General features: G+C 55.0%; 1 protein-coding gene across 1 annotated transcript in view; it reads right to left on the bottom strand.

The window, feature by feature from the left end:
- The window catches only part of CYTH4 (cytohesin 4), a 29,444-nt gene that overhangs the window by 13,258 nt on the left and 566 nt on the right, over positions 1-15,620 (bottom strand). Inside the window, exons 2-6 of the mRNA XM_059186898.1 lie at positions 7,732-7,814; positions 6,241-6,305; positions 4,647-4,713; positions 2,977-3,095; positions 1,656-1,736 (exon numbers count right to left, since the gene is read on the bottom strand). Of these exons, the coding sequence (XP_059042881.1) occupies positions 1,656-1,736; positions 2,977-3,095; positions 4,647-4,713; positions 6,241-6,305; positions 7,732-7,814 (415 nt within the window). The remainder of the gene's footprint in view (positions 1-1,655; positions 1,737-2,976; positions 3,096-4,646; positions 4,714-6,240; positions 6,306-7,731; positions 7,815-15,620) is intronic.

Raw genomic sequence — 15,620 nt, 5'->3', positions numbered from 1 at the left:
CCCCCGTCCTTTAGGCTCAGGGGGAGGCGGCTTTTCTCTCAAAGTACAGGAGCAGAATTTGTGCTCCCCTCTGCCCTTCTGGTCTCAGAACACTTTGTGGCCTCCTGCACCTCAGCCTGGGGTGGGGGGGCTCTGTCTGCCCTGGGATCGGACAGGGGACCCGTGGGCAGGTGCATTCTCTTGGCTGGGTTTTCCTTTTCTTTGAACATAAGTCCTTCCAGAGCTTCAAAGTTAGTTCCCCAAGGTCAAGGGTTGTCTGTGCAGCTCCTGCCCCTGGGCCTCACCTTGGCCTGAGCGCCCAGGGACTGCTCAGTAATGAATAAAAGAAGGAAGGAATGAATATTGAGACTCCCAACCACCTACCCCTCCCCCTTAAAAGAGCATGGGAATCGAAGGGAAGGCCACATTGCTTGGATGTTAGTGGCTTCTTCCTTTTCTGCCTCGCAAACTCTTCCTCATCCTTCAAAGCCCAGATCAAATGCCCCCATTCAGGAGCTGATTTTCCCAGCATTACCCATAGCAGCAAGGCTTACTAAGCCAATTCCAAGTACTTTCTGTTTAGTTGTCACAGCCCTATGAATTTGGTATTATTATTATATTTACTTATTTATTTATTTATTTTAAAGATTTTATTTATTTATTTGACAGAGAGAGAGAAAGAGGGAGAGAGAGATCACAAATAGGCAGAGAGGCAGAGAGATGGGGAAGCAGGCTCCCTGCTGAGCAAAGAGCCCGGTGTGGGGCTCGATCCCAGGACCCTGGGATCATGACCTGAGCTGAAGACAGAGGCCTTAACCCACTCAGCCACCCTTATATTTATTTATTTTTAATTAATTAATTAATTAATGAATTAATTTGAGAGAGAGCAAGAAAGAGAGTGAGAGAGAGCACAAGCAGGAGGGGGTGGGCAGAGACAGAGGGAGAAGCAGACTCCCTGCTGCGCCGGGAGCCAGACACAGGTCCTGATTCCAGGACGCTGGGATCATGAACTTAGCTGAAGGCAGACCCTTAACGGACTGAGCCACCTAGATGCCCCTATTATTATCATTTTTCTAAAGATTTATTTGTTTATTTGACAGAGGGAGCGAGTGGGTGGTGGAACAGAGAAAGGGAGGGAAAAAATCTTAAGCCAGTTTCCTGCTGAGCCCCGAACCTGATGTGGGGCTCCATCCCAGGACCCCGAGATCATGACCTGAGTTGACACCAAGGGTTGGATGCCCAACCAACGGCGCCACCCAGGCACCCCTAATGGGTACTATTATTATTCCCATTTTGTAGACAAAGAAACTGAGGCACAGAGACTTGCCCTGGGGGTGAGTGACAGAGCTGGGATATGAACTGGGCAGTCTGGCTCCAGAGTTTCACATGAAAGAGGGAATACCTACTATGCTGTATTAATAAAACAAATGAAACACTAATCTCAAAGGTAGCGGCGATGGCGGAAGTAACGGTAACAGTCATCATGATATTGCAATGCGGCTGTAAAAATGGAATGTGCGAGCATGACGAGTCATGGAGGCACAGGAAGGTGATCAGAGGCATCAGAGACCAAGGGTGAGGCTGTGTTTGTGCCATTAGTGTGGCTCCTGGACCCCCTCCCCGCCCCCCAGGCTGGGCCACCCCCGGGGGCTGAGCCCCCCTCCCGGACTACTCACCTGAGGGCCTGTACGAGGTTGAGGTTGGCAAACTCGTGGCAGTCCACAAAGGCCTGGAGGACCTGCAGGTTGAAGGGATCCCTGGAGAGGGCAGGAAGGAGGGCACAGGCACTTGGGAACTTGTGGGCACCCACCTCCCGGAGGGGGTTGAGGTGGGGGAGGGAGAGGAGGGGAGCCGCGTCCTCCTTCCGGATCCAGCCGCCTTCTGCTCTGCTCACCTCTGTCTAAGCCCACATGACCCCCCCCCCCCCCCCCGACACACACCCTCACGGGGTGTTCACCTGGGAGGGGAGCTCTGGCTTCAGAACAGCCTGCTCTGGGTCAAGTGCTTCCTCTGCCACTTCCTGCCTGGATGACCCTACTTAAGCCATTGGGCTTCCCAAGTCCCCATGTCCCCATCTGTAAAATAGAGAGAACCATGCCTACTCCTATTTCTTCCCTCTTCCCAGGTCAAAACTGAAAGCTCTGCCCTTTTTGCCATCTGCATCCTCTGCTCTCTTAGGAGAAGGAACGTGTTCACCGGGGAACCTGGGAGAGTTGCTGGTCTAGCTCCCCCCTTGTCACTTACAGCACACCTGCCACTCCCAACAGCCAGAGGGGTCCTTTCTCACCACTCCTCTGCCCTGAACCCTCCCACGGAGCTCCGCCTTGTCACCTCCTACTTCTTTTCTCCCTTGGTCTCTTCTAATGTCACCAGCCTGCTGTTCCTTGAACATGCTTCTGCCCCAGGACCTTGGCATGTGCTCTTCCCTTTGTCTGGAATGCTCCTCCCCCAGAGGTCTTCACTGCTCACTCCCTTTAAGTGTCAAGCATCAATTTCTCCATGAGACACTTCCTTCACAAGACTCTTGCCATATCTGACAGCAAGATATCCACAGTATCTGACGTCACAGCCCTTGAACTGTGGTTCTCAGTGGTTCTTATCTCCCTTCCCTGCTTTATTTGCATTCCAAAGAACTTACAATTTTCTAACATATTTACGTATTTTGGGATCTCTCTTTTGCGCCAGAATGTATCTCCCTAAGGAAAGGATTTTTGTTTGTCTTGTTCACTAGGGTAAATCCAGCAATTTGACACTGCCTGGCACACGGTAAATACTAAAAAATATTAATTATTGAACAAATGAGTGAATGAAGGAAGGAAGGAAGCCAGGCTTGGGTTCAGAAGTTGGAGAGAAGTGATCAGTTAGCCCTTTCAAGCCCAAGAGTTATGACTTCCCTAACATAATTCACTCGCTCATTTACCTGCCCACATACGCACACACCTACGCACACCTGCACACCCACATTCCCTATCTCCGTAAGTCCACACCCCACCTTACCTCTCCCCCAGGTAGGTGCCAATGGCTGTTTTGTTGAGGCCCTCGCCTTTGTATAGGAACTGGGCGATGTCCTGGACGTTGGGCGTCAGCAATTTGTGCTCAGTGAGATACTGGATGCCCTGTAGGGGGTGACGGAACCCAAGATCAGCCCCGACACAGTCGCCAGTGGGAGAGGAGGAAGAGAAGGGGGCGGCCTGTGGCCAGACCGCAAGATAGATGGTGGGGCATGGGGGCCTGGCATTCTGATACAGACTGTCCTGGGAAGTTCTGTCCCTCCTTAAGAGAAGCGGCCTTTATCAGGTGGTGAGTCCATTGTCACTGGAGGCATACAAAGAGAGAGAGCATTCCTGCAATGAACCAGGTTCACGCCAGGGGCTCCTCAGATTCCCTTCAGTCTGAACTCTTGGATTATAGTCTTCAATGATTCTATGAATTTATAACTTTAAGATTCCATGATTCAGACTTTCCTTTTGTCCTCTTAAAACCCATTTATTTAAAAATAGTGTTTCATTTTTTTTCCTCACAAGTAATTTATGTTCATTGTATAAAAATTAGAAAAAAAACAGCTAAATCAAAAGAAGAGGAAATTGCCAAGTCCCACCACTCAGAGGGAGACAGTGTCCATTGTGGTGCCTTTCCTTCCCTTTCTACACGAAATGCTTTTTCGGATCTGACGATGTCACATGCACCTCTTTCCCCACCCCCCCAGCGCTCAGAATCTGTCCTTCTAATTTGGGGAGTTTGAAGGGTCCGTCTTTGGTTTTCCAGGAGGGCTCCTCCATGTCCCTGTTCCTGTTGGGGAAGAGTTTGCTGGAAGATGGCGGGGGCAGTTTGCGGGGAGGCTCTCACTGACCGGCAGAGGGTCATGGGCCTCCCTCGGGGGCCCCTCTCTGTGCTCTGGTGGGAGGATGAGTTAGTGCGCTTGTGTGTGCGTGTACACGTGTGTGTGTGAGTGTGTGTTCCGTGTGGACGGGGCTGGGGTCCGATTCCTGTGGCTGCAGAAGGCACACGGGTATGTGACACTGTGAGCCTGTGTGTGCCTGTGATGGGGAAGAGGCAGCCGCCTCAGGGCGAGCAGGAAATTTCCAGGGACGCCTGGGCTGCCCTGACCCCACCTCCACCTGTCAGTCTGTGGTTTCCTCCCGCCTTTGTTCAGGCAGGAAGGGAACCCTCTGCCACCTAGCTGGGTGAGAGGTGGGGCTGGGGTTGCTTGGAGGTTGGGCAGCGGAGCGGGGGAATGGGCAGGGGCTGGGGGGGAAGGGGAGAGAACGCGGCTGGTTCCTGAGCCCTGGGTTTCTCCGTGCCAGTGCCCCCAGACTGAGAGGCTAGAAGACACTTCTAGAAACTGAGCCCCGAGATCTAAGGGCCCCACTGTCCAAAGCCCGTCTCACAAAGGAGGAAGCAGCAGAGTTCAGGTCCGTGGACCTCACACAAGGTCCCCACATCCTCCGCCATGGCTCCCCCCTCATGCTATGCTGTAGGGTGACAGACCCCTTCAGCCTTGATGGGCCGTGGGATGCTGGGCAAGGTACTGAGCTCTGCTGGGCCTCAGTTTCCTCCTCTGTACGGTGGGTAATTGTCAGTTGAGGGGAACAAGAGGATGTTGCAAAGGTGTCTGGCGTACAGCTCCCCCAGCCCCATGACCACCTGAACCCCCCACAAATGCCTACCTTCACCGGGTCCATGTTGAACTTCTTACGCCCGATGCATAGCTCCTTCTCTTTCTGGGCCAACCGGCTGTAGACACAATGTCAGTAGACACGATGTCAGTCGGGACCACCCTGGGCCCCCAGGGCCGCCCTTCCGAGCCCCAAGGATGCTTTGCTCACTAGAGCCAATATTTCCCAAGAGCCTCCAGTGGGGTTCTCACACCCTGCCTGGAGTCACCGGGGAGAGCGAGAGAAACGGAGGGTCTGGGCCCCTTCCAGAGCTGCTAAAGGAGATTCTTCCGATGGGTCCAGCATCAGCATTTTAACCAGCTCTGGAGCCATGGCCTTGGGAGCCCAGAGTTGCTCTAGGGAGAGCGTTGGCAGGGGTGTGTGGGGGGGGGGGCTGTGCTCAGAGTGGGGGCAGGACAGCAGGGAGGCTGGAGGTGAAGGGCATAGGCTGGAGCCAGACTCCTGGTGCAAATCCCACCACTGTTTTGTTGGCTGAGCCACAGAAGCTGAATCACTTGATCTCTCTGGGACTCAGTTTTCTCATCTGTAAAATGGGGATGACACCATCACCTGCCTCCCAGCACTGTGGAGAGGGGGAATGTTCAAAATAGCTCAGTGGCAGGTGCTCTACAAATGGGATGCTATTGTTGGAGCTGGAACAGGGAGCCTGGAGACCCAGGGCAGCCGCGTGTGTGCCCATGCTTGTCCGTGTGACTTGTGTGTGGGTCTAGAATGGTGACTAGAGGCATCAGAGACCGAGGGGTGGTGGGGGCAGGGTGGGAATTTCCTGGGACTCAGATGTCGGAGTCCCTGCCTGAGGCCTTAGGGGATTATATAGGACCAACACTCTCAATCTCTCTCTCTCTCTTTGAGAGAGAGAGAGCATGAACAGTGGGGGTGGGGGCAGAATGGGCAGAGGGAGATGCAAACTCCCCACTGAGCAGGGAGCTCCAAACTGGGGCTCGATCCCTGGATTCTGGGATCATGTCCTGAGCTGAAGGCAGACGCTTAACAGACTGAGCCACCCAGGCGCCCTGGAATCAAGATTCTTATTCACCAAAGTGGCGAAACTGAGGCCCAGGGAGGGGCAGGGACCAGCCCCAGGTCACAGAGCCCTGGGTGGGGGGCGGCAGTCTTCCCATAGGAGGTACAGGTGGATGACACCCTGCGGGAGGGGTGCGGTGGGCCAGCCTTGGCCTCGCCCTGGCCGGGCTCTGGTACTTGTGAGGTCCTTGGTTCCTGGTCCTCCTCCTTGGGGCTGAACTCTCCTTCTCCCGGCCCATCCCATGATGCTCCTGGCCAGCGACAGATCAGGGGCTGGGTCAGGGTAGGTTGGGGAGATTTTGGGTGGAGGGGTTGAGGGTAGGGGTGTCTCTCAAGAGAGGTCTGTTAGAAGTTAGGACCAGACCACGCCACACGGTGGAGTCTAGGGTCCTCCCTGTTCCTATCTCACCTCCACTGTCTCTTCCTCCATGCAGACGCCCTGATTTCACAAGGACCCCAGACCCAGGCATGGCCCCTGCTCTCTCATGCTCATTCCTGGGGTGTGACATCCTTGGGAAGCCACCCCGGCAGCTTCTCGGTGTCCCCTGGCCCGGCCGCTCACCTCTCCTCCGCGGTCTCGAAGCAGTCAATCTGGGCAAACACATCTGCGATCTCATCTTTCAGCTTCTGTGGGGTGGCAGGGGGTGTGACAGGGAGCAAAGTCAGGGACGGAGGCTGGGCTGGAAAAAGATTCCTGAACCCCCTCTTCCCACAACCACTTTCGCCCCTGGGTGTGACCCCCGACTCCCCTGAGCCACCACTGAGGGTCCCTACCCTTGACCAGATCCCTTTCCCAGATGCTTCTTCTCCTCACAATCCCAAGCCAACCTATTGCCTGTTGATGCCCAATTCCCCAAGGGCTCCTGTCTTGGGGGAGGCAGTCCCCAAGTTCCCACCCTTCACCCCGTTCTATTTCCAGCCTTTCCATCTCCCCTCTGGAGCTGTGGCATCTCCTGCCTTTTAGCCAAGCCTGCCCAACAAGCCCTCCTCCACCCTGCTGCCAGCTTCCTGAAGGACAACTTGGCACCTCCCTTCCCCAACACCTGTTGTGGCTCCCTACTGCCTCCCAGCCATGAAGCGTGAATTCCCACCCTAGGACCAGGCCCCGAGTCCTCTCTGGCTTCCATCACCCGTCCGTTGACTTTGTCACCCAGGCCATTGACTCTGTGCCTGCTATGGGCCAGGAGTTATGGGTACACCAGGGTACCAGAAAGTGCAGGCCCTCTTCTCAAGGACCTAGTAATCCTAGTGGAATTTACAGAAGAGGACACTGAGGTGCAGAGAGGTGATATGACATGTCTAAGTCCTGATTCCGAGTCTGTGCTTTCCCCACTCCCCTCTGGCCTTTTTCATCTCGATCCTGCAGGAGGAACCTGGGGGTAGAGGACCCCCCCACTAATTAATGAAATGAGAAGGAGGTGCCACGAGGAGAGCTTGGGAGAGTCCCAGGCTGCGAGTGCAAAGGCCCAGGGGCAGGACGGAGCGTGGTACATTCCAGGAGCAGAACCAGGGCCTGCCTCAGATGTAGCCTAAAATCAGACAAGTGAACGGCTGAGCAACTGGTTCATTGGCGAGTGCCGGGCACACACTGGTGTTACCTTGATGAGATGATTTAAGTTTTAGGGGGGCTGAAATTGAGGCTCAGCGTGGAGATGAGGCCTGATGGGTGCCACATGGATGGGAGTAGAGCCTTTGGTCCCATGAAGTGTAGGAGAGCACTGGTTGGGGCACGGCACACAGTAAGTGCTTAGCTGACTGTCTTCTCTTCCCTCTCCTACGCTCCTGGCTCCCTCTGGGTACAGGCATCTGGGGACTGGCAGTGGGAAGTCCCTCTGGGATTCTGGTCGCCCCCCTCCTGGGGGCCAGGGTGGAGGCCACGCGTGGGCTGGAGTCCAGCCCCACCGTCTGATCAGGCTGAGGTTAGGAGTGAGTGGGGAGGTGTGTGAGTGTGTGCGAGGGTTTGCTCGTGGGCAAGTGGGCTTGGAGGGTGTGTCAGCACGAGTGTGTGTGTGGACGTGTGCATGCACGTGTGTGAGTGTGAATGTGCACACACCTGGATGTCTTCCAGAAGCTGCTTTCGGTGCCACTTGATCTGCTGCAGCTCCTGGGTCTCCCCGCTGCTCAGCTCTGCTGGGTCTGGACAGAGAAGAACCAGCGGTCACTGGCCCATTCACCACAACACCCTCCGTCACTCCGCTCAGCCACACAGGCTAACTCTTGCTTCCCCAGGGCCCTCTTTCTTCCAGGAACCCTTGGCTTGCTTGCCCTTGTCACTCAGGGCTTTAGCCCTGATGTCACCTCCTCCAGGAGGCCTTCCCTGACTACACACTCTAAAGCAGTGACTACACACTCCACCTTCCCTTCCGACCCAGCTTTGTACCCTCTTGGTACAGACTCCCTGAAGTCATTTTGTTGATTTGCATGTTTTCTGTTCTGCTCATACTCCCAGCACCGGGAGAGTAGACACGTCAAGAATTTTGCTCATTGTTGCATCCTCAGCCCCTAGAAAGAGCTCGAAACATAGCAGGTACTCAGAACACTTGCCGAATACCTTTGTCCTTCCTCGGAACTTTCACTTACTCCTTTCCCGTATCCCGGGTTTATCACTCAACCCCTTACCTATTTGTGCAACCAGGAAGTGGTTTCCTTTTGCCTCACATGCTATTGGCCAGAAGCAGTCACATGACCACACCTAGTCACAAGGGAAGCTGGGAAATGAGTCTTTAGTGTGGTGGTCCTGATGCCCTTGCTATGTAAGATGGGGCTACTGGGTTTTGGGGGACAATTCACAGTCCTTGCTCTAGACACCGAGGCTCAGAGAGATGAGGTGACCTGGCCACAATTCCATGGGGACAAGCCGCTGAGCCAGAGTGGGACTTGGATTGGGCTGGCTACAAAGCCTGAGTTCCTTCCCCCTCACCTGGAAATGAATGAAGGGAGACGCATGTGTGCTGGTGTTCTGTGCCAGGTGCCACAGCGGTGTCAGCACCCCCCCCCCCCCAACACGTTGTGTGTCCTGTTCCATCCATAGCACTTGCCTTGTCAAAATCTCCACAGTCTCCTCATTACTCAGAGAGGAAAGTTCTCATCCTGGTCCTGGCGTCTCCCGCCAGCCTTATTCCCCACTATTCTCGGTAAGAGTCTGGCAGTCCCGCCTGCCAGCTCCTCACTGTCCCCAACCTGTCTCTCAGTCTTACTTCCCCACTTTTGCCCATGAAGCTCCTCCACCCTGGGTTGCTATTTCCTGTCCTCCTGCCCATAAGCTCCCGGACTCTTTTAGGGAAACTGGTCACTTTTTTTTCTTTCCTTTTCTTTTTTTTTCTTTCTTTCCTTTTTGGGGGGGTCACCTTTCTTTAAGGTTTTGCAAGGATAGTCATTAGATCTCCCAAATGAAAGCAGAGAGAGTATTTTAAAATTTTTTTAAAATTCAATGAACATATTGTGTATGATTGGTTTCAGAGGTAGAGCTCAGTGATTCATCAGTTGCATAGAACACCCAGCGCTCATTACATCACGTGCCCTTCTTGATGCCCATCACCCAGTTACCCCATCTCCCAAACCCCTCCCCTCCAGCAACCTTCAGCCTATTTCCTATGGTTCAGAGTTTCTTATGGTTTATCTCCCTTTCTAGTTTCACCTTGTTCTATTTTTCCCTCCCTTCCTCTGTGCTCTTCTGTTTTGTTTCTTAAATTCCACATATGAGTGAAATCATGAGAATCGTCTTTTTCTGATGGACTTATTTTGCCTAGCATAACACCCTCTAGTTCTGTCCACATCATTGCAAATGGCAAGATTTCATTTTTTTAATGGCTGAGTAATATTCCATTGTATATATATCCCACATCTTTATCCATTCATCTATCAAAGGACATCTGGGCTCTTTCCATAGTTTGGCAAGCAGAGAGAATATTAAGGGCTCCCTTTCCTTATCTCTCCCTCCCATTGACTGAGCAGCCATCTTGAACTTTGAGATGGCAACTGGGTACTGGGATGGGGAGGCACCAAGCAAGTAGTCAATATAGGGCAAGTGTCCAACACATGTATAATGGGTGCTACATTGTGCCATCTGCTCCCCCCTGCAGGACTAAGGCACCCATTTTCTCCGTGGCCGGGGGTGGGGTGGGGGCATATCCTGTTGCTGTCCCAGCTGAGTTCCTCCCTAGGAGCCCAACTCAGCCGAATGGAGATGCCCCTCCCAAGGGATAGTCACTGCATAAAAAGCCAAGACCTTTTGCCTAGTTTCTGGACCTGAACCAGTATTCAGACTTAGACTCTGCTGACTGAGGAGAAGGTTCCAGGAAGGAAGGGTCCTACAATGCTGGGTCAATTACATATGATAATAATACATTGATAATGACTGCCCTTCATAAGTGGTTCCTTCAGTGAACAGAGGGCTCCAGTAAGCTCCATGGACAGGTCACCCAGGTCCCCGTGTCACCCACTGTGGTTGCACCAGGTCCCTCAGCTCACACTATGTCTGCTTGGGTGGGTCCCTTGTGATCTTTCTGGCAATGGAGCAAAACACCTGAACTTGGTTCCAGAATGGGTGGCTTAGTGTTTGGGAACACGCAAAAACTAGATAGCTCTTGAACTATATAGCCCTGCTCAAAGGTGTTCCGGAGAGACAGTGTGAGAAGTCCTCCCAGTGGGCAGAACTGTAGAAGGGCTCCTGGTCATCGGTTTCATGGGCAAAGAGCAGGGGCACGAAGCAGGAATACACATGCATATAGGGTGTGCAAATTCCCAAGAGGAAATCTAGACTAGAGTCAGGAGGCCAGAGGGGGAGCTCTCACTCCCTCCTCAATTGCAGACCCCACTGGAGGAGACACACCTTGCAACTGGGAAAGATTTTAGCTCCTCCTTTACTCTCCCAGCAGGAGGAAGGAGGCTCTTCTTTTCCCTTAGCAACAGCCCAGTGGATGAGAAAGTTACAACTCAGTGATGAAAAGCCACCTTCTCTTGAGCTCCCAGGTAACTGGGGATTAATTTTCCAACTCCCCTCTCCTCTATAAAAGAGCCTCCTGTCCTTTGTTCTGCAGACTCACCCAGGGTTTGGCCCTAGCTCGCTTGTCCTGGATTGTAGTTCTATATTATTCTGGAATAAACCCATCTTTGCTGGTTAAGTAACTGGCAGTTTTATTTTTTAAGGTTAACAATGACCAGGAGAGGATGGCTTGGTCTGAGGCTGGAAAGAGGGAAGATTGGAAGACTGGGAACAGAGAGGTCTGAGGAAGAGAACTGGATGGTCCCCTAGGAGTGGACACGGAGGGTGAGGATTTTTTTTTAAAGATTTTATTTATTTATTTGAGAGATAGAGAGATTGAGAGAGAGAGTGCAAGTAGGGGATGGAAGGGCAGAGAGAGGGAGATGGAACATCAAGTAGACTCCCCACAGAGTATGAGCCTAATGTGGGACTTGATCCCGCAACCCTGAGATCATGACCTGAGCCACTGGACTGAGCCACCCAGGCTCCCCGAGGGTGAGGACTTTTGTGAGACACACTAATGCTCCCTGGCAACCATCCAGCACAGGAGAAAGCCTGCACCACCAAGCAGACAGCATGATCGGCCAGTGACGTCAGCTCGTCTCTGACAGGCCAACCCCACGCTGGTACAACAGTCCGTGGGTGACGCTGCCATGGGGCCCGGGCAGAGGCTGCGTCTAGAGCCACGGACCCAGGCTTCCCCAGCTCCTGCCACTGCTGCATGTCCCGATGGTTTCCCGGGAAGGCCAACCAGCAACTTGACGACAGGTTGATAACGTCAGATCCCTTCTACTCTCAAAGGCCAGCGATCTGTCTTGACCGAAAGCCACACATGCCCTGGTCACGCAGTGGCCCTTCCTTCCCACGGATGCTCTGTCCTGGCCCCTTTCTGGAGGCTTCCAGACTGCTTAATCAGCCTACTCATTCCGAGTACCGCCCAACATCACACTGGACCAAGGGACGCTCTTTACAGTGAAGCAGGTGTGGGAGGTGCGTGTGGCCCGGGGCCTGCTGGTCCTCTCCACACTTCGCCACCAGCAGCTGCCGGCCAGATGGAGCAGTGGCGCGGCTTCTCGAAGGTGCAGCTGAGGTGTCAGCTCGGAGCCGACATTCTGCTCCTATGGGCACTTTCCCCCTGGATGCACCATTAGAAGGTGCTCTGTCCCCAACAGGTCACTGACACGGATCCAGGCCCAAGGAGGAGGAGTGACTCCATGTACCCTCCTCTTGGTGACCCCCACGGGGAGTCTTCCTTTCCATCCTTGCAACTCTGAGCTCCACAGGCCTAGAGACCCCAGTTTCCAGAGAGGAGGGGGGAGGTGGCCCTTATACCGGGGGACAAAGCAAGCGTCCCATTAAACGTCAGTTCAAAACACCTACTGTAGGCCAGCAGCTCTGTATAAATTATGCCTTTAAATCCTTAGAGCCCCTGGAAGAGGCCAGGACCCCAGGAGGAACGCTGACACACAGCTCCTTCTCTGGCCCTCAAGTCTTCCCACCCCCACGCCCTGTGCATCTCCTTTGTTCCCACGGCCCCACCCCACCCCACACAGACCATAGGCTCCGCCCTGGATAACGGCAGGACCTCCTTGTGTCTCCCTGCCTCCGCTCTGCACCTCCAATCCAGTTTCCTACAGCATCCCCGTGTCCTGGAGAGAAGACCCGGAATCTGGCCCCGGCCCACCAGTCCCGCACACATGCCCCCATCCCCAGCTCACACTGCGCTGGCCCTGACCTGGATGTCCTTGGCTTGCTTCCATGTGCGCCTTCCCCACGAACCTGTGTTCCCACTCATCCTCTCCCCTCTCAGGTGCCCTCCTGTGTGGTGTCTGTTCCTCCTGTCCCCACAGCAGTTCCGGGATCTGTGTGGACCGCTCTGAGGTCTTGCTCAATAAGCAAGGGGAGCCGTCTGTTGGGGGGCGGCATGCTGCGGGGGCACCTACTATGTGCCAGGCCCTGTGGGCTCTGGGCTCTCAGCATCCTCTATCCCACTGGGTCCCCATGACAGCTCTGGAGGAAGGTCTGTCTGCTCTCACTGTATAGATGAGGCACCTGGGGCTCAGAGAGGTCCAGTGACCCGCTCGAGGAGACACAGCTGGAAGATGGTCACACCCAGGCCTGGCAGGGACTCTGAGGCCAACGCCTTGATTTGGGTCCTCTGACACCAGATATTTTCATGCAAATCATCAAAACCCCAGCCGACCCCAGCCCGGGCAGTTCCGACTTGGAAATGCTGACCATGACGACTTGTTCGAGAATGAAGGCCAGATGCTCAGAGATGCCCACACTTTGTTCCTCTTTCCCCTTCTGGGAGGGCTGAGACAGAAGACCAGCCAACTTCCTGGAGCTGGGGAAACTGAGGCACAGGTGTGGGTGGAAAGTTCTCGGGATGGTGGGATGGCCTGAGGGGGGGGCGGGGGGTGTTTTGCATTTTTTCCTCACGGAGCCTCTTCTGTGGTTTGACAGGCAAACTCCTGGATTCTCTCCGTCCCCTGTTCCCTCCTGGCAGGATTCTGACCCTGTGCTGTCAGAATCAACAGGACTCTGATGCCTGTGCTGTCCCAACAGCCAAGGGAAGCACCCGACCTTCCAACCCTTCAGCTCTGTGTTTCAAAGCGGGGACTTCTCTGCATTTCAGAGCTGAGGGCACAGATATTTCAGGGAGGGTGACAAGGGCACAGAGCGAGAGCCCTGATGCTGGCGTTTCAAACACTGGAGCAGCTCACGGGAGGTGCAATCTGCTAACAGTAGTAATAAAACAAACCATAGCCATCACCTGACCTCTGTTGGCTCCTCCCTTGGCTCTGAGTTTCATAGCTCTCAAGGGCTGCCCGTGGATGATGGGCCCCACCCATGCTGCAGACTGGGGCCGCCCTCTGTGCCCGCACCTAGGCCAGCTGGGGATGCCCCGGTGCCCACCCCGACCCGCTCCCCAGCTCCTCCCGACTTCCCCTTTGTCCTTCCTCTTTCCCATCATATTTTTAGAAATCGTTCTGCTTGCAGACCCGCTTCCAGGACAGCTGGCCTTGCTTCCCCTTTCCAGGGCAAGAGGAGGGTACGATCCTGGGGCCCCCGAGGGCAGAGGCTTCTCAGAATCTCGGCGTGAGGGGCACTGGGGCAGAAGGGGGTGTCCGGTGGCGCTGCTCCCCGGCCCAGCCCCCGAGGCTTTGTGGGTGTCATGTGGTTTCCTCCCCACCCCCCCGAGCCAAGCTGTGTCTATTTTTAATTGCACCGGGCCTCCTTGCACTGGCCCAAAGATGCTGTCTTTGGTCACGTAGAGGTTTTGGCTGCCTGGACCTGTCACCTTCCCAGCAGGTCCTGCAGGAGGGGGACTGATCTGCTTCTGGGCAGAACACAGGGCAGCGGGGGAAGCTGTCCTGGGGGACCTTGGCCACCATGCTGTCAATGGTGCAGACAGGGAACTGGAGCCCACAGAAGGAAAAGGCCATCACAACCGCCGGCAAGTGGGTGCAGAGCTGGGACCCAAGCTGGGTGGGGCTGACCCCCCAATCCCTACTTATTCACTTTCCCAGCTCAGGCCGGGGTGGGGACGGTGTCCACTGACAGATGATGAATCTGAGCTCGGCGAGGGGAAGTCATCCGGCTGTGGAGGGGCATTGATTAAGGCCCACTCTGGGTAAGGGGGGATGACCTTCCTTCCCTCCCTCTGACTCCTCCAGGAAGTTTTCCCAGATCTACCCCCTCCCAGGTGGAAGGAGTCGCTTCCTCATCTGCCCTGGGTCATTGAATTGCAGGATCTGTCCCCCACGTCCCCCACATCCTGGATCAGCAGCTTCCCCACGGCCGGTCACTGTCTCTAGCACTGCCCAGCACAGGCCCTGCACACGCGAGGGCAGCTGATGGTGTCAATGAGTGAATGAACGAACAGTCCACGGGGATCTCACACCCGTCAGCCCGCCAGCTGCACTGACTTGACTCAATCCACTCCCCACCCAGGGCCAGCCTCAAGAGAGCAGCTTCTGGCCTCCCGCCTCTCACAGCCCAGGCTAAATGGTGGCTCTGTCTCCTCTCAGGGTCCTGTCCCCACTCTGGCCACCTGACTTTGAGCAAGTCAGCCCTCCCCTCCAGTTCATGTCCCGGAGCCTCCGTTTCCCCTTAGAGAGACAGCCGTCCCCGTTCTGAAGGATCTCAGTCTGTGAAGCCCCCAAAGAACAAAGTGCTAATGGTGGGAGGACAGGCCGTGTGTGCGGGCGTGACCCCCCTGCCTCTGATGGCTCCTATCTGCTGAGTGACCTGGAGCCCCACGCCTCCTCCCTGTGTCCCCGCTTATCTTCTAGGCGCAACCTAAGACATATGCCCAGGAGCCTGTCCAGTCTGTGAGCCACATGCCACCCAAAGCCCAAGGACTGTTGAAAGGGATGTGTGGTTCTCTCACTGTGTTCCCCAGAGCCCGCGGGAGGCCCAGCGGGCGGGGTCAGGCCCTGCTCTGTTAGGTTTTGTTTGAAGAAAAATGGTTCTGTTGCTCACAGGGTAGATGTCCTCTGAACCCGCGGACTGGGCAGCTCCTGGCAGCCCTCGTCCTCCAGACTTCCAGGCGGTGCTGGGGTACCGGGCACGGACGCTTTGTCCCGTTCCTTCTCCCTGCCTTGCAGAAACCCAGCACCACTTGTCGTCTCCCCCACTGACTGTGCAGACTGTGCCTCTCCTCCTCCCCCCCGACGCACGGTCCTGCTCACTGGCGAGGGTCTCAGCCAGGGTTCTCTGCGGCTCCTCCCCAGGCCCCCTTCAGCGGCGCTCTACATGGTGGTCTCAGCCTCCCCAAAGGCTGTCCTTACCCCCAATCCCTAAAGGCCAAACAGGAGCTTCAAGGCCCTTGTGCTGCCCAGAAAGCCATTGTCACCAACGCCATCATCTGCAACTTGAGCAATCTTTCTTGCAGTGACGGTTCCTTCCCCCTGGAATATTCCTTCCCCAGAAACCCATATGGGTCACTCCTT

The sequence above is a fragment of the Mustela lutreola genome, chromosome 8, assembly GCF_030435805.1.
Source record: "Mustela lutreola isolate mMusLut2 chromosome 8, mMusLut2.pri, whole genome shotgun sequence".
NCBI classification, from domain to species: Eukaryota; Metazoa; Chordata; class Mammalia; order Carnivora; family Mustelidae; genus Mustela; species Mustela lutreola.
The sequence above is the reverse complement of the archived record's forward strand: the minus strand, read 5'-3'. Positions and strand labels throughout refer to the sequence as shown.